The 21,721-nt window shown below is 36.4% G+C and overlaps 3 protein-coding genes across 5 annotated transcripts in view; 2 read left to right on the top strand and 1 right to left on the bottom strand.

Moving 5' to 3' along the window:
• Positions 1-10,327, top strand: part of LOC107659416 (coatomer subunit alpha-like) — a 14,820-nt gene extending 4,493 nt beyond the window's left edge. Inside the window, exons 7-29 of the mRNA XM_016448356.1 lie at positions 806-915; positions 1,049-1,148; positions 1,991-2,209; positions 2,294-2,444; positions 2,550-2,616; positions 2,702-2,777; positions 2,848-2,930; positions 3,361-3,586; positions 3,754-3,892; positions 3,991-4,153; positions 6,030-6,176; positions 6,264-6,453; positions 6,947-7,042; positions 7,123-7,211; positions 7,292-7,415; positions 7,521-7,610; positions 7,719-7,825; positions 7,953-8,102; positions 8,373-8,696; positions 8,776-8,886; positions 8,971-9,132; positions 9,587-9,781; positions 9,967-10,327. Coding sequence (XP_016303842.1) covers positions 806-915; positions 1,049-1,148; positions 1,991-2,209; positions 2,294-2,444; positions 2,550-2,616; positions 2,702-2,777; positions 2,848-2,930; positions 3,361-3,586; positions 3,754-3,892; positions 3,991-4,153; positions 6,030-6,176; positions 6,264-6,453; positions 6,947-7,042; positions 7,123-7,211; positions 7,292-7,415; positions 7,521-7,610; positions 7,719-7,825; positions 7,953-8,102; positions 8,373-8,696; positions 8,776-8,886; positions 8,971-9,132; positions 9,587-9,781; positions 9,967-10,026 — 3,179 coding nt within the window. The 3' untranslated portion in view covers positions 10,027-10,327. The remainder of the gene's footprint in view (positions 1-805; positions 916-1,048; positions 1,149-1,990; positions 2,210-2,293; positions 2,445-2,549; positions 2,617-2,701; positions 2,778-2,847; positions 2,931-3,360; positions 3,587-3,753; positions 3,893-3,990; positions 4,154-6,029; positions 6,177-6,263; positions 6,454-6,946; positions 7,043-7,122; positions 7,212-7,291; positions 7,416-7,520; positions 7,611-7,718; positions 7,826-7,952; positions 8,103-8,372; positions 8,697-8,775; positions 8,887-8,970; positions 9,133-9,586; positions 9,782-9,966) is intronic.
• Positions 10,328-10,698: 371 nt separating this feature from the next.
• On the bottom strand, positions 10,699-12,677 carry apoda.1 (apolipoprotein Da, duplicate 1). Of its 2 annotated transcripts, none has more exons than XM_016448277.1 (5): positions 12,657-12,677; positions 11,882-12,010; positions 11,668-11,789; positions 11,458-11,543; positions 10,699-11,321 (listed from the first exon to the last, which is right to left on the bottom strand). In XM_016448277.1, exons 2-5 carry the CDS (start codon positions 11,993-11,995, stop codon positions 11,089-11,091), a joined length of 555 nt encoding a protein of 184 aa, XP_016303763.1. In that variant the 5' UTR covers positions 11,996-12,010; positions 12,657-12,677; the 3' UTR covers positions 10,699-11,088. The 2 variants fall into 2 exon arrangements, with proteins under 2 accessions (XP_016303763.1, XP_016303762.1); XM_016448276.1 differs by having other exon boundaries at positions 11,882-12,039; positions 12,657-12,667.
• A 1,801-nt stretch (positions 12,678-14,478) lies between these two features.
• Positions 14,479-16,618, top strand: apoda.2 (apolipoprotein Da, duplicate 2). 2 transcript variants are annotated; one of them, XM_016448274.1, is made up of 7 exons: positions 14,479-14,507; positions 14,985-15,057; positions 15,226-15,247; positions 15,334-15,468; positions 15,733-15,851; positions 16,068-16,156; positions 16,254-16,618. In XM_016448274.1, the coding sequence occupies exons 4-7, from the start codon at positions 15,349-15,351 to the stop codon at positions 16,493-16,495; spliced, it is 570 nt and encodes a 189-aa protein (XP_016303760.1). In that variant the 5' UTR covers positions 14,479-14,507; positions 14,985-15,057; positions 15,226-15,247; positions 15,334-15,348; the 3' UTR covers positions 16,496-16,618. The 2 variants fall into 2 exon arrangements, with proteins under 2 accessions (XP_016303760.1, XP_016303759.1); XM_016448273.1 differs by lacking the exons at positions 14,479-14,507; positions 14,985-15,057 and having other exon boundaries at positions 15,181-15,247.
• Positions 16,619-21,721: the final 5,103 nt, after the last annotated feature.

Below are 21,721 nucleotides of genomic sequence, written 5' to 3'. Positions count from 1 at the left end.
GTGATAATTTTGGTCACTATAATCGTGATAAGAAATTTTCATACCGTTACATCCCTATTAAAGACCTCCAAGTTGATGCATCTATCTGAATGCAACTTTTAGATCTGTAACATGAACATAGATTGTCATTTAATCATTAAATGACTTAACACAACTTGAATGCATGATGGAATCCATCTATTAATGCATTACAATATGCAATAACAAATGCATGACTTAACTGCAGTCTTCCTCACTCCTTTAACATCCAGTGCCCCTCCAGAGAACATTTTGACACGCTCCACCCCCATAGATCCACCATTCAGTTCCATCCCTGCTCACTTCCTGTACAGCTCCTTTGCCCCTCTGGAAACATCCACATCTGCACATTGGTTTCTAATGCAGTTTTTGTTGGACTTTTATTCATTTAGCAGACATCTGGAGTGCTGAGGTCTCAGACACACATTCTACTCTCCTCTCTTTTTCTCTGTGTCCTGACCTGAGTTAAGCTGATTATCTCTCTGTCATTTTGTGTTTTGATTGGTTGTTGTCTTTGCTCTTAATTTGCTGGTTGTTTACTCACTTAACTCAGGTTTAGACCTAATGGAGGATGTTTGTTGTGTTTGTGTTCTCGAGCACCAGCGAATGTTTAGCAGCCCAACAAAATGTAGCAGCCCATTTGTGTGTTTACTGTCAGATATCACAGATGTGTTAGCAGTAGCCGTTTTAATGTTGTTCCTTTCTCTTCCTTCCCTGGTATGTGGGTGTTCCTGTGTAATTTGTAAACGGTCCCCTGTGTGTGTCGGACTGTAAATGTTGCTTCCAGGTCTGAGGAAGAAGAACTTGTCTCCGGGTGCTGTGGACACAGAGGTGCGTGGCATCTCTGGTGTTGACCTGTTTGGGGCCTCTGATGCAGTAGTGAAGCATGTTCTGGAGGTAAGAATGTGGTTGTAATGGCCTAAAAAAATTTGGATCCGATCTTTGTGTTTGTAAAGTGCGGTTGGGGTTGAATGAACGAAGTTTGTTGTTGGTTTGAATGAAAGTTCGTGTTCTCTTGCTCTGGTCTCAGGGTCACGATCGAGGTGTAAACTGGGCAGCCTTCCATCCCAGCATGCCTCTCATTGTGTCAGGAGCAGATGACCGCCAGGTCAAGATCTGGAGGATGAACGGTACGTGTTCTAATGGAAAAATGTCTGTCGCTGTTCTGATTTTTTTTTTTAACGACATTGCAAATGTAAAATATTTAATCCCGTCCCAAAACCTAGTGAACTACCTTGCTATCTACTTGCCTACACAGGCAGTTGCTTTCATAGAACTCTAAAAATGTATAAAATTTAGGTTGATCAAATTTGAAGTGATAAAAAGTGTTAAATATCTTAAATTGCATAACAGAAGTCTTAATTATCATTTTAAGATGTATTTTAATCAATGAATGCTACACATTTATGGCAAGCGATTGCTTATTATCTGCTGTTGATGAATTTTGACAGGGTTTACTTAATGGTGTTTATGTTGTAGATGGCAGTAGTAAGGCCTAGACATTTTGAAATAAGTCCTGTGTATTTCGAGCTTGTTTATAATTAAGTCACTCATGCAAAAAATCTTTTTTTTCTGGAAATTATTGGAATTTTGGTTACACAAAAAACTTGTGTCTGGCATTGCATTCCATGTATAGATTTTACTAGTATATTAATCAATATCAGTAAATAATCTCTTCATTGCATTTCCTCGTATGTGTTGCAATATTAGTGCATTAAAGTATTTATCAATACTTTTGAGAATTTAATGTATTAAGTACATTTATACTCTTATACTCTCAAATGATGCACGTAGGAACTGGTCAAAATTAGGTATCTCAGAAGTCAGTAGAATATTATTGGCTACTTTTTAAACTGCCATCATGCATATGGTGATTGGTGGGCATTATAGGTTGTGTCCAAAAAATTGCTGTATTAGAAAAATTAGTATTTTAATTACCTTTTTTTTTTTTGGCAATTATCCCTTTCTCTAGAATCTAAAGCGTGGGAGTTGGACACCTGTCGAGGGCATTATAACAATGTGTCCTGTGCGGTGTTCCACCCTCGTCAGGAGCTCATCCTGTCTAACTCTGAGGACAAGAGCATCCGCGTGTGGGATATGTCCAAGAGGACAGGTGTCCAGACCTTTCGCAGAGATCACGACCGTTTCTGGGTGCTGGGGGCTCACCCCAACCTCAACCTGTTTGCTGCTGGTAGGTTACTAGTAATAATTAGTTAAGCAAGTGATTTTGGCGATGAAATTAGATGCATTGAAGTGTAATTTTGTACCTTTTCAGGCCATGACAGTGGGATGTTGGTGTTTAAACTGGAAAGGGAACGTCCAGCTTACGCCGTGTATGGTAACATGCTGTACTATGTAAAAGATCGCTTCTTGCGTCAGCTCGACTTCAACAGCAGTAAGGATACGGCTGTCATGCAGCTGCGCAGGTGTGGATTTTTAGTGTCTTTACTAAGTCTAAAAATGCTAAATGTGCATCTACAAAAGGTTTAGTGCAGTTCTTTTCAGTCGAACTGTTTCTTTTATATTGACAGTGGATCCAAATTCCCAGTGTTCAGCATGTCCTACAACCCTGCAGAAAATGCTGTGCTGTTGTGCACTGTGAGTATTATAGACTCTATCAGTCTGCTCAGTCAAATCAAGGTTCATTTGTGTATTTGTTAATTTCTTCCTCTTTCCCTTTCAGAGAGCTACTAACCTTGAAAACAGCACATATGATCTGTACTCTATTCCCAGAGAGAGTGATTCCCAGAATCCTGATGGTAACATTTTATCTTTTCTGTTTAGAAGTCCTTAATCTAATGTGCAAAATGTAATTCACTTTTTCTACAGCTCCTGAGGGAAAGCGTTCCTCTGGTCTCACTGCTGTTTGGGTGGCCAGGAACCGTTTTGCAGTACTTGACCGCATGCACTCAGTAAGTGAATCAAGCAGCATTTATTTGAAAGAAAATAATTCTGCAGTTATGACATATTTTTGTATATATTTTTGTAGGTCTACCTGGAAGTTAGCATCACCCTGGTGGTTTCCTCTGCAAAAACCCAAATACGATTTTTCTGTTGGCTTTTTGATTATTGCAAAAAATAAGCTCTGCAACCAACAAAAGTTTGATTCTTACACATTTAGTTCATCATGATAATCTACACTAATGAACACAACTTTAATGAATTTTGAAGCCTAAATGCAATCTGCAGAAGTAAAAAGTGAAACAACAACTGGAAATTAACTTTTCCACGACATTCTAATTTATTGAGATGCACCTGTAGTATCAAAAAAAGGAGTATGACATTGTACACACATACTCAAACCAACCCGAAGGCTTATTCTCTATGCTTATCCCGCTGCAGCTCCTGATAAAGAACCTGAAGAATGAGATTGTGAAGAAGGTCCAGGTACCGAGCTGTGAGGAGATCTTCTACGCTGGAACTGGGTCTCTGCTGCTGCGTGATGCTGAAGGAGTTACTCTGTTTGATGTGCAGCAGAAGCGCTCCCTCGCTACGGTCAAAATCGCTAAAGTCAAATATGTGGTGTGGAGCTCCGATGCCAACCATGTGGCCCTGCTGGCCAAACACGGTAGTGAAAACTCACTAATTGGTTGTGATTTTGCATTCACAAATACCCACCTTTAAGGGTTGTACAAGCATGTTTGCTTGTATCAAATAGAATAATCCCACATGCTTGTGTTTTCTTTGATTTATCACGTTATCACACACATCTGACCCTCTACTTTTGTTTTTCAGCCATCATGATCTGTAACAAGAAGTTAGAGAGCCTGTGTAACATCCACGAGAACATCAGAGTGAAGAGTGGCGCCTGGGCCGAGAATGAAGTCTTCATCTACACCACCTCCAACCACATCAAATATGCTCTCACCTCCGGGTACTGCACCAACAGCCTCACACACAACTATTTCATTAAGAAACCCTACTGTTTTGTTAATAATGATATATTAATCTTTAAATAAATTTTTCTTGCAGCGATCATGGTATAATCCGTACATTGGATCTTCCCATCTACGTGACAAGAGTCAGGGGCAACAGTGTGTACTGCCTGGATCGTGAGTGCAGACCACGAGTGCTCAACATTGACCCCACCGAGTACCGTTTTAAACTGGCTCTGGTCAATCGCAAATATGAGGAGGTTAGCGCAAATTTTCAACAATTAAACTTGTGACTTCTGAGTTGTTGTTGTTGTTTTTTTATCGGAGTAAAAATTTATATAAATTTTTTGTATTTCCCTTTCAGAGAGCTACTAACCTTGAAAACAGCACATATGATCTGTACTCTATTCCCAGAGAGAGTGATTCCCAGAATCCTGATGGTAACATTTTATCTTTTCTGTTTAGAAGTCCTTAATCTAATGTGCAAAATGTAATTCACTTTTTCTACAGCTCCTGAGGGAAAGCGTTCCTCTGGTCTCACTGCTGTTTGGGTGGCCAGGAACCGTTTTGCAGTACTTGACCGCATGCACTCAGTAAGTGAATCAAGCAGCATTTATTTGAAAGAAAATAATTCTGCAGTTATGACATATTTTTGTATATATTTTTGTAGGTCTACCTGGAAGTTAGCATCACCCTGGTGGTTTCCTCTGCAAAAACCCAAATACGATTTTTCTGTTGGCTTTTTGATTATTGCAAAAAATAAGCTCTGCAACCAACAAAAGTTTGATTCTTACACATTTAGTTCATCATGATAATCTACACTAATGAACACAACTTTAATGAATTTTGAAGCCTAAATGCAATCTGCAGAAGTAAAAAGTGAAACAACAACTGGAAATTAACTTTTCCACGACATTCTAATTTATTGAGATGCACCTGTAGTATCAAAAAAAGGAGTATGACATTGTACACACATACTCAAACCAACCCGAAGGCTTATTCTCTATGCTTATCCCGCTGCAGCTCCTGATAAAGAACCTGAAGAATGAGATTGTGAAGAAGGTCCAGGTACCGAGCTGTGAGGAGATCTTCTACGCTGGAACTGGGTCTCTGCTGCTGCGTGATGCTGAAGGAGTTACTCTGTTTGATGTGCAGCAGAAGCGCTCCCTCGCTACGGTCAAAATCGCTAAAGTCAAATATGTGGTGTGGAGCTCCGATGCCAACCATGTGGCCCTGCTGGCCAAACACGGTAGTGAAAACTCACTAATTGGTTGTGATTTTGCATTCACAAATACCCACCTTTAAGGGTTGTACAAGCATGTTTGCTTGTATCAAATAGAATAATCCCACATGCTTGTGTTTTCTTTGATTTATCACGTTATCACACACATCTGACCCTCTACTTTTGTTTTTCAGCCATCATGATCTGTAACAAGAAGTTAGAGAGCCTGTGTAACATCCACGAGAACATCAGAGTGAAGAGTGGCGCCTGGGCCGAGAATGAAGTCTTCATCTACACCACCTCCAACCACATCAAATATGCTCTCACCTCCGGGTACTGCACCAACAGCCTCACACACAACTATTTCATTAAGAAACCCTACTGTTTTGTTAATAATGATATATTAATCTTTAAATAAATTTTTCTTGCAGCGATCATGGTATAATCCGTACATTGGATCTTCCCATCTACGTGACAAGAGTCAGGGGCAACAGTGTGTACTGCCTGGATCGTGAGTGCAGACCACGAGTGCTCAACATTGACCCCACCGAGTACCGTTTTAAACTGGCTCTGGTCAATCGCAAATATGAGGAGGTTAGCGCAAATTTTCAACAATTAAACTTGTGACTTCTGAGTTGTTGTTGTTGTTTTTTTATCGGAGTAAAAATTTATATAAATTTTTTGTAATATTTTCTATTATTTATTTTTTGATTTTATATTTTTGGAATGCCACACATAAAATATTCTTATTATCTGAAAGATATCCCTGAAACGGTTCAGGAAAGTGGCTTACCTTTTTACCAGTTTATTTATTTATTTATAGTCAGTAACTTCCTCTTCATCAATCATTTTGCACATTCTGATTTGCCTTAACACTGTTAATGGCCCTTTTTTTTTTTCTACCCAACACTCAGGTTCTTCATATGGTGCGTAACGCTAAACTGGTAGGCCAGTCCATCATTGCCTACCTGCAGAAGAAGGGCTACCCAGAAGTTGCGCTGCACTTTGTCAAAGATGAGAAGACTCGTTTTAGCCTGGCTCTGGAGTGTGGAAACATTGAGGTATACAGGACTGACATTTATGGAGGATCAAGTCTTCAACCCTCTTGCCTGAACAGGTGTTCATTCTTGATTTGTTTGTTCTTGCAGGTGGCGTTAGAGGCTGCAAAAGCCCTGGATGAACGAAGCTGCTGGGAGCGTCTCGGCGAGGCTGCTCTTCTGCAGGGCCATCACCAGGTAGTGGAGATGTGCTACCAGAGAACCAAGAACTTTGACAAACTCACCTTCCTGTACCTCATCACTGGCAACCTGGCCAAACTCAGGAAGATGATGAAGATAGGTGAGTGACAAGGAAAAACCATGAGTACACTACCATTCAAAAGTTTGTGGTTGGTAGGATTTTTGTTTTTGTTTTTGAAAGAAGTCTTGCTAATTTATTTGAACAAAAATACAGTAAAAACTGTAATATTGTGAAATGCTATTACAATTTAAAATAATTTTCTATTTTAATAAACTTTAAAATAAAATGTATTCCTGTGATGCCAAATCTAAATTTTCAGCAGCCATTGCTCCGGACTTCAGTATCGCATGATCCTTCAGAAATCATTTTAATTTGCTGATGTGGTGCTCAGTCATTAAATAATAGTATTTATAGTATTAAAGAATAGATGTTTTAATAAACATCTTTTAATCCATTTAAAGCATTGTTGCTGAATGTTAATTTCTTTCAAAAAAAAAATCTTACTGACCCCAAACTTTTGAATGGCAGTGTACTGGTTTTCTTTCTTATGGTTAATTTATTATTTTGGAATGTTTGATATTTTTTGTTACAGCTGAAATAAGAAAGGACATGAGTGGACACTATCAGGGCGCTCTTTACCTGGGTGACATAAGTGAGCGTGTGCGAATCCTGAAGAACTGTGGACAGAGTAAGTTCTGTCACTTTTGTTTTTCCTTCATATGATTGTTTTAATTAAATTTATTTTGAAGAAAATAAATACATTCTCAGAGTCTCTGGCTTACCTGACTGCTGCCACTCATGGGATGGATGAGGAGGCTGAAGCCCTGAAGGAGAGCTTTGACCTGGAAAAAGAAATGGTATGTTGTATTCTCATTACTAACAGAAATGCACATATTTGTAGATAAACTATTGAGCAACGTGTTCCATCCATGTGCAGGTGCCAGAAGTGGACACCAATGCCCAGCTGTTGCAGCCGCCACCTCCCATCAACCCCTTGGACACCAACTGGCCTCTGCTCACCGTCTCCAAGGGCTTCTTCGAGGGAGCCATTGCTGCCAAAGGTGAGGTTTTGTGGTACTCCTATTGGCTCAGAATGGGTAACCAGGATTTACGAAGTTGGAACTCATTTTGAAGACTTGCACGTATTTTTGCGTTTGTTTGAATAGGACGTGCTGGCCAGATGGTTGCTGACCTGGACATGGATGCTTCAGGAGGAGAAGGCTGGGGAGAAGATGCAGAACTTCATCTGGATGAAGGTATTTACTATAATATTTTATAGTAAAACTATTTTTGAAGGTGGAAACCAAACCAAAGTTAGATGTTTTGTATCACAATCGAATCACTCATGCTCTCTCATTATCCAGATGGATTCATGGATGCTCAAGAGGGACTGGGAGATGAGGGAGCTATTGGGAAAGAGGAGGGAGAAGGCTGGGATGTTGAGGAAGATCTGGACCTCCCGCCAGAATTGGTATGTCTTGTGTAGAACTGAAATAAAAATAGTGATTTTTATTTCAGTTTATTTCTACTTTTTGTGACTGGATTTATACAGAATCCTAAGTAACCTCAAATCTTGTTGTCTTTCCTTCAACCAATAGGACGTACCTTCTGTTGGTGGAGGTGGCACAGAGGGTGAAGGTTTCTTTGTGCCGCCCACCAAGGGCACAAGCCCCACACAGATGTGGTGCAACAACTCTCAACTGGCTGTGGATCACATATTGGCTGGATCTTTTGAGACTGCTATGAGGGTAAAGGGATTTCACAAAACTATAGATTAGGGCTGCGTGATTAGAAGTGGAGAAAAAAATCGAACCACGATTTAGTTTTTTTTTTTTTGGTGATTGTAATATTATTAATATTATTATATTTCACTGTTTTAAATTTTACTTTTCTTGATGTTTTTGAAGTTAAAAGGTTTTGAGGCAGGAAGGAAAATCATTGAGTCTAAACTACTAAACTGAAATGTAAGAGATGTTTCTTTGCCTTCTCTCTAATGTTTTTTGTTCCCTTGTCTACAGTTACTGCATGACCAGGTTGGTGTGGTTCAGTTTGGACCCTATAAGCAACTGTTCATGCAAAACCTGTCCCGTGGGCGCACCTGTTACCTGGGCCTGCCGTCTCTGCCCTACTTGCACAGTTACCCCCTGAGGAACTGGAAGGACAGCGGGGCTAAAGGGGGTCTGCCAGCGGTGGGCCTACGTCTCTCCGATCTTATTTCACGCCTGCAGCAGGGCTATCAGCTGACCACAGCAGGGCGCTTTGAAGAAGCTGTTGATCGTTTCAGAGCCATTCTCCTCTCCGTACCACTGCTTGTGGTCGACAACAAACAAGAGATTGCAGAGGTGTGTTTTCATTCAGGATGAGTGGTATATTGTTTTATATAGGGGCTAAGTACTAAACATACTCTTTACTTTCACTCAGGCTCAGCAGCTTATCACTATCTGTAAAGAGTATATTATTGGCCTCACCATGGAGACAGAGAGGAAGAAACTTCCTAAAGACTCTCTTGATCAGCAGAAGAGACTTTGTGAGGTATGTGCATTGTAAAATAACTTTGTTTTAATTATATATATATTTTTTACTTTATTTATTACAAAATACTTGTGTATGTTTCAGATGGCAGCATATTTCACACATTGCAGTCTGCAACCTGTCCACATGGTGTTGGTGTTGAGAACAGCTCTCAACCTTTTCTTCAAACTGCGTAACTTCAAAACAGCAGCGGGTTTCGCTCGCCGTCTGCTTGAGTTGGGTCCCAAACCAGAAGTAGCACAGCAGGTAAACAGATAATTGTTGTCATTTTTTTTTCTTGCGCTGATTTGCACAAGTATCCCCCTAACCCATGGCTATACAGTCGGACAGTTTTTATCAAATTAAGAAAAAAATTAATTTAAAAAAAGCTTTAATGGAAGTTTTTATTGGTTCTTGTTATTTGTGTCAGCACACTTTGTTTGTATATGTAAAAAAAATATATATTTCTTATAAAACAAATTTATTAAAATAAGAAATTACATTTAACTCAAATAAAAAATTACATTTAAATTAAAATATTAAAATAATTTAATATTAAAATTAAAATATATTTTTAATGCTCGTTTTTGTCATTATAAATCATTTTAACATATTTAATAATGATATATTTATATATGATGCAGCCCCCTTGGAAGTAGGAAGTAGGCACCCTAGTTTTTCCCTTGTGTGTACATAACCTGTTGTTCTCCATCTTTCTCAGACAAGAAAGATTCTTGCAGCATGTGAGAAAAGCTTGACAGATGCTCACCAACTGAACTATGACCCCCACAATCCCTTCGACATCTGTGCAGCCTCTTTTACTCCCCTGTACCGCGGGCGGCCAGTAGAGAAATGTCCCCTGTCTGGAGCCTGCTACTGCCCCAAATACAAAGGAGAGGTCTGCAGGGTCACACAGGTTAGTTGCAAGCCCTTGTAATGTCCATGTTTAATTAGTGTTAGTTTATTGAAGATAGAAAGTCTAATGTTATTAATATGTGAGAAAGTAACTCTGCTTTTCCCCTTGTTCCATGGTTTATCTGATCATGTAGTGCTATAAAGTGAAGGATCAATTTCATTGGCTGTCTCTCTCCTGTTTCCTAGGTAACCGAGATTGGTAAAGATGTGATCGGATTGCGTGTCAGCCCACTGCAGTTCCGTTGAACAAGCATTACATAAACATGGATGAAAACCGATATGCTTCTCTCACATATACTTTTCCTTAATAAGATGAAGTAATGAAAACTTTAAAATCAGAAAATTCTAGAAAATGCCTTGTTACATGTCAAATCTCTCTGTGACTGTGACTCTATTGTTATATCTGAGGTCTCTACAGTATGTATGTATGCTTGTTTCGTTAATCTGAATAATTAAGTGTACATCTGTGACCCTGTCGATCAGTGCAAAACAAGTTTCCTTTCCTGTGAAACTCTTTAAATATTGAAATAAAATTCTGGTAAACCAATGTTTAACCACATATTTTTCTTCTCCATGCAAGGTTATCGTTAACCAAAATCATTACTTGAAATAAACTAAACTAAACTAAAATATAAATATAAAAAAGCTTATTTCAAATCTTATTTTATTCTAGCTAGTTGCCAATACAACGTTTCTCATTTTCATTTAGTTGAAGTCATAAAGTAACTTAAACTAATATTAAAACTACAAACCAACTTATTAAAAACTGTATATTGATATATTAACTACATATTGAAATATTGACAAAAGCTATAGGAGTATATCAGTGATACTGAAATAACACCGTTAACATGTCGGATATTGTTTTTACTTTTATATCTTTCCAAACCAACTTATTAATGAGTAAATGTAAATTAAAAGTACTTGCACATTATTTCATGGTCATGTTTTTATTTTTTTTATTTTTTTTGTTCCTTTGTGACCACAAGGAGATGCTAAATGTACAACAGTCAAGAGAATTAAGCCAACCAAGTTCACATGGTTTTGGTTAGTGCTCTAATTTATTTTTATCTATTGGAAACTTGTGCTTTCAATTCTGTACAATAACTCCCAAAGAAGATGGACTGCATTTCTGGTTTGAAAACCTGGAAAAATAATGTAATAAGTCCAAGACTCCATGCACATTTAATTAAAATCCAAGGGTTTTTATTATTAGTATTATTATTAAAAGGAATCGTATACTACTTTTGTAGTCCACATGTTGTTCAACACTGGAAACAGGATTATCCAGTAAGATTATCCAGTCATTTAAAGGTCTTTGTCACATCCCTGCTGTCTGCTTAAGATCATCCGACTCACATCGATGTTGTTGTTGGTAAAAACCTCTTTTCCGTGGTCAATGGTGGCAGCAGGCAGGGATCGGGTGCGGCCCAGAATCCAAGCGAAGTCTACGTGGAACAGTCTCAAGACATCAGTGCATGAATACGCCAGCGCTTTAACATAGTCAGTGGACAAAATCCAGTATGGAGTGTAGGGCAAAACTGTCATTTCAAGTAGAGATGTAAAACACAAAATATTTTATTTTAGGCATACATGTTGTTTCCTATTAATTCTGAATTAGAAATGTCATTACTAATGGCAAGGGTAAAGCATTTAAAAAGAAAATCTGATCTGTACCGTAAGAGAAACTGATTCCAAGCTTTGCTGGATTTCTTTTATCTTCCACCACAGCTGTCCCTTCAATTGTTTTTAACTCTCCTTTTCTAATTAAAATAAAGTGTATGGTTTAATTAGGTGTATTTATTACCTCTTATATAAAAGCCTAAGGAATTATTTAAAAAAGGAGAAAAAAGAAACCGATTTGGTGGTTTAGGTGTTGGTACCCACAGAATTTCAGAGCTCACTACGTGAGCCGTTCCATCCAGCTTGAGAGTGAAGTTAGTCTCAATGCATCTCCCTCGCTCAAACTGTGCTGGAAGTTTAGCGATCTCAAACCACCTGCCCATAAACTACATTAGGATACAGACAAGCAAACAATGCGAACATTTAAAAGCAGAACAGAAAACCAGTTAATATCATAAGCTGTGGTACAGTATGTTACCTTCTTTAGGTTGAAGACAGGTTGAGTGACAGGCTCTGGGCACGGCCCCCAATGAGGCACCTGGGCATTTATGATGGGCAGAAAGAGGGCCAAAACAACCAGTAAGGCCTTCATTTTACTTGTTTTGCCCTTTGCCAAAAGAAGAAGAAGAAAAAGGACTAAAATAAAATAGAAATGTAAAATATTAACTAAATTAAGTTATTCAGCATACATTCTAAGATGCACATACACTACCATTGAAAATCTGGGATCAGTAAGATTTTTAAAAATGTTTTTTATTATTATTGTTGTTGTTTTTATCACAATTATTTTAATAATTACTGTGAAATATTATTACAAGTTAAAATAACTGTTTTCTATTTAAATATATTTTTAAATGTAGGCTCATTTATTCCTGTCATGGCAAAACTGAATTTTCAGCAGCCATTACTCCACCCTTCAGTCACGCCATCCTTCAAAAAACATTTTAATATGCTGATTTCTTTTGATTATTATCAATATTAAAAACAGTCGTGCAACATTTTTGTGCAAACTGATACTTTTTTTTCAGGATTATCTGACAAATGGAAAGTTGAAAAGAACAGCATTTATTTGAAATAGAAACCTTTTGGTACATTAGATATGTCCGTACTGTAATCAATTTAATGCATCCTTGCTGAATGAAAGTAGTAATTGCTTTCCAAAAAAAAAAAAAAGAACAGTAGTTTACAGTATATTTAGTTTCTTGTAAAACAAAGAGGACAGTTTGACCAAAATAAATTAAACACACCCTTACCTCTTAAAGTCGTGCAGAATATGATGGACCGTGGAGCTCAGACTATTTATTTGAATCATTCTCCTGTGGGATCGTGTGACTGCAGAAGAGACATGTCATGAAGGAGTCTTTGTGAGGCCAGAGTTTATTCCCAGCATGAAGTAAGTAATTAAGCAAACTGAAGTCATGAGCAAATGTTCCATTACAAATGAGTATCTAAACTAAACTATCAATGTCACAGTTCTTTGTCTTTTAAACAACCTTTTTTCTTTCTAAACATTCCATTTGTATTTTTCAAGTTCAACTTATTTTTGACATGCTAGTTTAGGGCAGTAAGTTGTGTGTGATCAGTGAAGGTTAACCTGAGACTTGAAATTGGCAGCAGGCTTAATGTCTGTAATGGTGATGCTGACAGACAGAGGGCACTATATTGAGGAGGATGCTCATCTGTCTAATCACAAATGCTTCGCTGGCAAAAAAGAATTGGACTTTTATGACCTATTTTTGTTTCTGAATCAGTTCTTACTTTAACGTTAACTCATATTTAGTTTCTGCCGTTATGGCATGTTGGACCTGAGCATTGATTAAACTGAGGAATTGTATACTGCTCCTCTGTGGCAAGATCCTGTCTGATATAACCTACTCGTAGAGCCCAGAGAAAAAGAGGGCCCTCACCTCATAAACTTCATTTTTTATTACTATTATTTTTAGGTTTTAAAAAAACTGCCACATGTATGTTTTCCCAAGCGTTTTGTATTAGAATTGTCTTTACATAAGGACCGTATCATCACGTGTAGCTGCGTGTTTTGCATGTTGCAGGTGTTTGTGATAAGTTAACCAACACTGGTGTGATAAGAACATGAAGGATTCACGTGTGACTCGACCTCCAGTTGAAGAAGTACATTTACACACCCCTTTCATAACTTACATGTTAGAAGAACTTCAAATATATGTGACTCTGGACCACAAAACCAGTCATAAGGGTCAATTTTTCAAAATTTAGTTGTATACATAATCTGAAAGCTGAATAAATAAGCTTTCCATTTATGTATGGTTTGTTAGGATAGGACAATATTTGGCCGAGATACAACTATATAACTATATATGAAAATATGGAATGTGAGGGTGCAAACAAATCAAAATATTGAGAAAAATGCCTTTAAAGTTGTCCAAATGAAGTTCTTAGCCATGCATATTACTAATCAAAAATTAAGTTTTGATACATTTACTGTAGGAAATTTACAAAATATCTTCATGGAATATGATCTTTACTTAATATCCTAATGGTTTTTGGCATAAAAGAAAAATCAATAATTTTGACCCATACAATGTATTTTTGGCTATTGCTACAAATATACCCCAGCGACTTAAGGCTGGTTTTGTGGTCCAGGGTCACATATATATTAAAAAAATGCAATGCAGGAAACCATTATTTTCAAAGTTTTGAACCTTCCTGGCAGATTTAAAATGTCCAGATGTATGGACATTAGAGTGCGTCTTCAAAAAGGCACAAAAACAATATCCACCCTGAATGTGACAAATCCCAAAAATCGTTTAGAAGCAAATTTATGGACTAATATTAAAGTTCTCAGATTTAAAAGCAAAGCACTTTGTCACAAACCAACACCCATCCAACAAACCAACATAATCTCTAAAATCGTCCTACATCGCTGCAGAAGTACCGACCCAGTGTTTACAAAGTGAACATGCAAAGAAGGTCAAACGCCCTTTACAAAAAAACGGTAAAACAGCGATGTAGGACGATTTTGAAGTTGGAGGAGAAAATGAGATGGGAGTTTTTCGACATACCCTAACTGTCATGAACCGGAAAAAACAGAGTTCACGCAGAGTTAGACAAGACGAGCGTTTGAGGTTAGAGTATAAAATTATTATTATTATTTTTTTTTTAGACAATAACCGATCGTTTCGCTAGATAAGACCCTTCTTCCTCGGCTGGGATCGTTTAGAGCCCTCTGAAGCAGCATCTAAACTGCATTTTGGAAGTTCAAACTCTGGGGCACCATAGAAGTTCATAATATAGAGAGAAATCCTAAAATGTTTTGCTAAAAAAAAAACATAATTTATTTACGACTGATGACAAGGGGCTGAGTACATTATTTGTAAATTTTTGTTCTGGAAGTGAACTACTTTAAAAAATATATAGGCTACATTTTTTTTTTTTTTTTGACCGATCGAATGACCTTGTGTGTCGTGTCATATCAGTCAGAATTTGTGACTATTTTTTTCCTTATGTAAAAATGCATTGTGCAATCATATAAAATAAGTAAAATAATTGGTTATTAACATGCACATTTATCCTCTGGGAAACCTTTTGAATGTCTTTTACAGCTTAAGTTTCAAGGATGTGGAAAGCTGACCTGTTCATCACTCAACCACCTTCTTCTATAAGGTTCAACTCAAGGTGTGTTTATTTAACCTTCAACATCTCAAACCAGCAGATGCCCAGGTTCCCCAAACCTGCTGTAATGAGGTTATTTTAGTTGACGGGGGTGGAGTTAGTGATATAACGAACAGATGTATCAGTCTATAAATACTGAACTCTGTTGCTGTTCTTTACCTTGAACACAAGTTTCACACTTCAGACCAAACAGGTAAGATGCTCGGCATTTGAATCTCAACTATCCAACTCTTAAAGCCAAATTTCTAGTTGTTCTCATTAAATATGACTCTTTTTCAGGTTTAAACTAAGAGAATGCAGGCTCTTCAGGTTCTGTCTCTGACTCTGCTGTCTGTGCTGGCGGTCAGCGCTCAGTCCATCGGCTCTGGAAAATGTCCACAGCCTCCTGTTCAGCAAAACTTTGATCCTACTAGGGTACACTTTTACTTATAATGTTAATCTTTAGTTTACCATTTAATTCTTTATTATCAGGAACATATTATGATCATCTTGAAAAACTTTAGCATAATAAAGCCAAGAGGAAAGACAAGAAAAATTAAGAAAAATATCACATTGATAACAAAAATAGCAGAAAATCTGTATTTCTTCATATCAAACTTCTTTTTTCAGGTACAAAGTTATCTACATTTTCAATCCTGTTCCTGTCCTCTAATTTCTCATCATTTTGTCCTTTCATAGTACATGGGCAGATGGCATGAGATTATGAAGATTCCAGCCCCGTTCCAGTTGGGAGAGTGTTGCCAGGCCACTTATACTCTGAGTGACGGTATTGTCCTGGTTCGAAATGATGAGCTTCTGTGAGTATTGATGAACAATTACTGCAGTAATAAAATAAAATATAAAACAAAATAAAAATACTGGTGTTATTATTCTGTATTTTTGCAATCTATAGGAGTAAATAAAAACATTTAAAAATACAAAACAAAATACTTGTTAATATTCCAAATAGTTTTGCACTTTCTTCTGAAATGACTTAAATTAACCAAATATTGTTTCTCTGAATATCTTAACAGTGCTAATGGCACTGTCAGCTTCATTGAGGGAACTGCCAAGATTGTAGATGCATCAGAGCCTGCCAAACTTGAAGTCAGCTTCTTTGAAGGTAAGTCTAAACTAATCATTCTTCTTAGTTTATTTTATTTATTTATTTATTTGTAAGAATCTGTGATTTGAGTTATTCGTGATGTGTCCTCTTTCAGATGCTCCTCCTGGCCCCTACTGGGTGCTGGCTACTGATTATGACAACTACACCCTGGTTTACTCTTGCTCTGATTTCGCCGGGCTCTTTCACGCTGAGTATTCCTGGATCATGAGCAGAACCCGCACACTTCCTAAAGAGACCGTCTCTGAGCTGTTAGGCATCCTCAAATCCCATGGCATCAGCACTGATGGTTTCACTGAGACCGACCAGAGACCGGAGCTGTGCAGCAGCATGCCTTAATATAGCTGCCTTATAATGAACTATTGTGAGATGTGTTGTGGTCTAATTATGTTTTTAAAATAACAACATAAATGTAAGCTCTTTACATTCCCTACAACATATTTTCTCAATCAGTTATCTGTGGCGTGAGAATGTGTATACATAAATCTTCAAAGTAAAGTTTGTACAGTACTGAATCATAGGCTGCTATGTAAACTAAAGCTTTTCGTTTTGTAGGTCTATTTCTGGTGTCACTTTTCTTTCTTCAAAGTTTGATGTCTACAAAATATCTACTGTGTGATAAATCAAAGTTGTACCTTATTCAGCATGGATCAGACTTTAAATAAATATATAAAAAATTTCAAATGCTGTCTTTTGTCATTTGTTCTTAATCATCACCAGTTATTTTGTAGAAAAAAAGTTGACATTAAAGCATCATTTGAAAAAGAAATGTTATCATTGAGATACATGGAGATGCTCTCCTTCAGGCTTCACATTCGTGTCAATAAGACTCTTCCGATGTGGATGCTTTCTGTGGAGGGAAGTTTTCCATAATCTACTTCTGATTCACATGTATGCCATTTACACCACACATTACATTGTGTTAAATAGCTTTTTATGTTGATGAAACAAAATGAAAATTTAAACATGGAATCATCACCTTGGAATTATAAGATATTGAGAGATATTGAGCTTCAAAGATTATATAGTGGTGGGGAACAAGTCTCTTTCGTAAATCAGTACCAAAATGTACACAACAAAACATCACATAATTTTTTTTTTATTTCAGATTTTGTTTTCAGAGTATATCATGAGGGTGAGCTGCAACAAGCATAATTTTTTTAATCATTTTTTTTCACAGTTTTATCACAATGCAACTCAATTCAGTAAAATGATCCTGTATCTGTGACTGATCTGTGTTTGATATACTTTCTCTGGACCACTCAGTTTACAAAATTCTTTTTTTTGTTAGCGTTGTTTAACTGTGCAGGCCCTTGAAAAAAGCAATTCACCTCGCTGCTTTATTTACAGCTTTTTCCCCCATTGGTACCAAGATTTGACATCTGAAGCCAAAGGCACATACAGTTGTTCTCTAACAGTTATTAAACAATAAAGTTTGCACATGTGTTATTAGAAAAGTAGGAAAAAAAATTAAGATTAACAGTAAAAGAACTAGGATTTATTGTAAGTAATCAGTCTGAACTATTTGCAAATAATCTTTTGTGTGTGTGTGTGTGTGTGTGTGTGTGTGTGTTTTAATATGCACAAATTCACTCTTAATCGTGGCCTGTGGCTGACAACGAAAATGTCTCCGTTAAGGTTTCGTCTTGTCGCATTCTGTTATGAATTAGATAAATCACATAAGTCTCAAATATGTCTATATATTCAAATCGGCGAAATTTGACAATAAGTCGACTAGCCTAGTTGCATTATATTACTGTCTGTCGTTTAACATTTCTGTCGTAAAACAGTAATATAGCCTAAACGTGAAATATATGTCAGCCACCAAACACGTTTATGACAAATAAAAAAATAAAAAATTATTTATGCAATGGATCTGGATTGCACAATGAGCGTGTCCTCACGTGTCGCTGTATGTTTTGCATGTTACAGGTGTTTGTGTTTGTGTCGAAGAACACGCTAATCAAAGAGTGGCCACGTGCTCGCGCGGGACAGTGAAGGACGCATGTTCTCAGCCTCCTGTCTAGGACATAAAACCAGCATTAGAAAGAAGAACTAATAAAACTAATGAATATTACTGACTTTTTCGCAACATTGAAACAATAAGAAAACAAAATAATTTCAACTGTACATAAAGAAACAAAATCAAAACAACTGTAGAAAGTAACGTACAGAATATGTTTCATAATACCAATAGAAGACCTATCAAAAAGGAGGCTCATAATAATGCCCATAACTTCTATAATAATAGAATAATAATGCCCATAATTTCTAAACACTGTAAGAAGTGTGTAAGAAATTTACCATGCTTGATTACCAGTGTTGGGGGTACCGCATTACAAGTAACGCAAGTTACGTAATCAGATTTTTTTTTAAGTAACTAGTAAAGTAACGCATTACTTTTTTAATTTAGAAGGAAATATCTGAGTTACTTTTTCAAATAAGTAACTCTAGTTACTTTGTTTCCCATGTCTTGACTGACAGCTCTTGTGTTGCCATGTTGAGAAAAATGGGAAGTTAAGCCCAAAATGTAAATGTAAGTGCAGAGGCGTTGTGTGCACTGTGATGTTAAAGGGCTTTTACATTTGTTAAAGAATAACTTTTTTATATTAAAAATAATCAAGCAAGCCCTGCCCAGATTTAAAAAGTAACTCAAAAGTAACATAACGCATTACTTTCCATAAAAAGTAACTAAGTAACGTAATTAGTTACTCTTTTGGGGAGTAACACAATATTGTAATGCATTACTTTTAAAAGTAACTTTCCCCAACACTGTTGATTACAGATTTTGTGAGTTAACTGTCAACTGCCTCAATATCATGAATGGAGTGACATCTAGTGGTGTGACTCAGAAATACAGAACACTGAAAAAGGCACAGTAAGTGTGCTTCAGTTAAGCGATTCTGTCTGTTCGGTTTGAGGTCTAAAATTCTATCAGGGTTAAATTAACTTAAAAACAAATCTATTTTTTAAGTATCTGATTTTACAGAAACGTTTTACTTTACATAGCATCCTGTTAAACTGACCAACAGCTGTTGAGTGTTTGGCCATGGCTATCAAAACTATTAAATCCATTTTTTTTTTTAAATAAACGATTTATCTTTTTTCTTTGTATTTTATCTATTTATTAAGTACAAACACTTTTGCATCAGTCTTGTTTTTATTGGTCTGATTATGGGCCCACAGTCTGACTATTCAAACCTATTCAATGTGGCAGAACATAGTCAGAGGTAGAATAAAAAATCTACTTTTTCACATCTAATTGCACAACTATCATCAAACATTGTTCATTCTTTGCAATCAAATAATTTGTATACATCGATTTATGAACCGTTCGTATTTTAATTGAAATTAACACAAAGCATCTTTTCTATGGGTGCATTACAACCCTTGATATAAATTTGTCTATAATCTTACAAATTTTCTTTGTAATATTTAGTTGGACTCAAGGGTAGGGATAAAGGCATGAAACTTTCTAGAAAGCTTTCTGGATGCATTCCAAAAAAAGGTTTTATGTTACACAACATGCAAAAGGAACTTATGCAACGTACATTTACATCATTTTTGGAGTAATGTTTTATGATATTCAGTGAGTTTGATTAAAACTAGTCATTAATTCATGTCATGTCATTCATTTATTCATGCTCCAGTGTCGGTTATATTACGATAAGAAAGAGTTAAATATTTTTATTTTATAGGTTTTGTAAAACCTAAGGTAAGAAATTTGAGTAGTGTTTCTAACAGACTGGTTGCATTGTCCTACTCCACATTGGACGTGATGAAATTCATATAACCAGTTATTTTTTTAAGACCGCAACTGCATGTCATTCCCTTTATGAGTGTATTGAAAGAATGATCAAACTGCAGTAGGTGTGCGTGAATGACCTTTGGCTTTGTGTGACATAAGCCCCCTGTTTGAACATATGTGAAGAGCCTCAACATTCCCCAACAAAGACATCATCTAATTATAATCCAAGAGGCAGGGTTTACTTCCATAATTCATTCAAAAATGACATCATGGTTTATGTATCCATCTCTAGCACCAACATCTCACCTCAGGCACAGGAAAGAATTAGTAAGATGAGGTGTGAATGTCCTCTTCTGTTGCTTTTTCACAGGATAGGACAGTTCAATAATTTATGTGATAATGTAACAAATGGTTTTGACTAAAACTGCTGCTCTTGGTGTGTGTCTGTTCAGGTAAAACTGAGAGAATGCAGGCTCTGTCTACTGGTTCTGTCTCTGCTGTCCGTGCTGGCGGTCAATGAAGGCTGGAGGATGTCATTAGATGTCATTCCTAAAAGTCTGATCGTCAAAATAGCTCCCTGCATGCTGGTCACCACACATTTGATTTTGGTGGAAAGAAGATTTTCAAATATGAATAACTGAAAAATGAAATGAATAAATGAATATTATTTAATTTGAATATAAATTATTTAATTTGAAATGTAAATGTCTTTTTTTTTTCAGAAATGAAAAACATGGCCATCATAAATAGACTTGATAAATCTGGACAAAAAAAAGTCACATAATTGACTCAAATCCAGCCAATATTGTAATACCTTTGTTTAAATAAAAAATAAAGCATCAAATAAAAGTTTTTACTTGAGAAATGTTCTCCAAAACATGTTTTTGGGATGTCTTGATTTTCAGTGGAAGTGTTTTTATGGGCACTTTCACTGCATGAACAATTGTGAAAATACTTTATATTGAAATCCATCAGTCTAAAAGACATGTGTTAGTAACTTCATACTTTGTGTACTAAAAAAAGGCATGGCCTAGGGGGCATGTATTTGTGATCACTGTGATAACACTGACTTTGTTTATTATTCATATGTTCGTTTGTTTATCTGTTTAATTTCTGTGAAGAGTTCCCTTATCCTCTGGCATAATTCAGACTTCGCAAACAGAGTCTTTGCCAAGTGGTTTTGGGGTTAAACCCCACATTATCCCTTTGCCTCACTGTGACTCTATAATACAGTGCACAAACTGGCTGGGCAGAAATCCGTCTTAAAAAGCTTACTCCGCGCAGATTCTTAAATTAGTGGTTTACATGTCTTAATACTCTGTTCTCCCGATGTCTAAGCACTTTATTCGTGATTCTCTCTTTTTGACTGATATGAGTTCACACCTGTGCAACATTATATTGTCTGAAGTGTCATTTGTTATTTAAATTCACCAAATTATGATTCATAGCAGTTCACCCTATAAATCATCTGATTTTTGAGTAGACTAAAGACATTAAAATGCTGTTAAAGACTTACTGATGTATGGTTAGTTTGAAATTATATTATATGTATATATTACATGTAAAAATCTGTTAATATATATATAACGTGTGCTTGACTTGCACAATATCTTAGGATCAATAAGATTTAAATGGGTGTTTTCTAAAAATCTGATTTTTGTATTGAATTTGGACTGTCAAAAAAAATGAAAATTGAACACAATAAAGATGGTCAACTTCTGCACTTCAAAACTTCAATAAATAAAACAGAAATACATAGTTATAAAAACTTTTGTAAAAGTTTGGGTTTAAAAAAAAAAAAAAAGAAAAAAGTCTGT

The sequence above is a fragment of the Sinocyclocheilus anshuiensis genome, unplaced genomic scaffold, assembly GCF_001515605.1.
Source record: "Sinocyclocheilus anshuiensis isolate Anshui unplaced genomic scaffold, SAMN03320099.WGS_v1.1 scaffold940, whole genome shotgun sequence".
Classification (NCBI taxonomy): domain Eukaryota; kingdom Metazoa; phylum Chordata; class Actinopteri; order Cypriniformes; family Cyprinidae; genus Sinocyclocheilus; species Sinocyclocheilus anshuiensis.
Note: the sequence above shows the minus strand (reverse complement) of the source record. Positions and strands in the feature narration are given on the sequence as shown.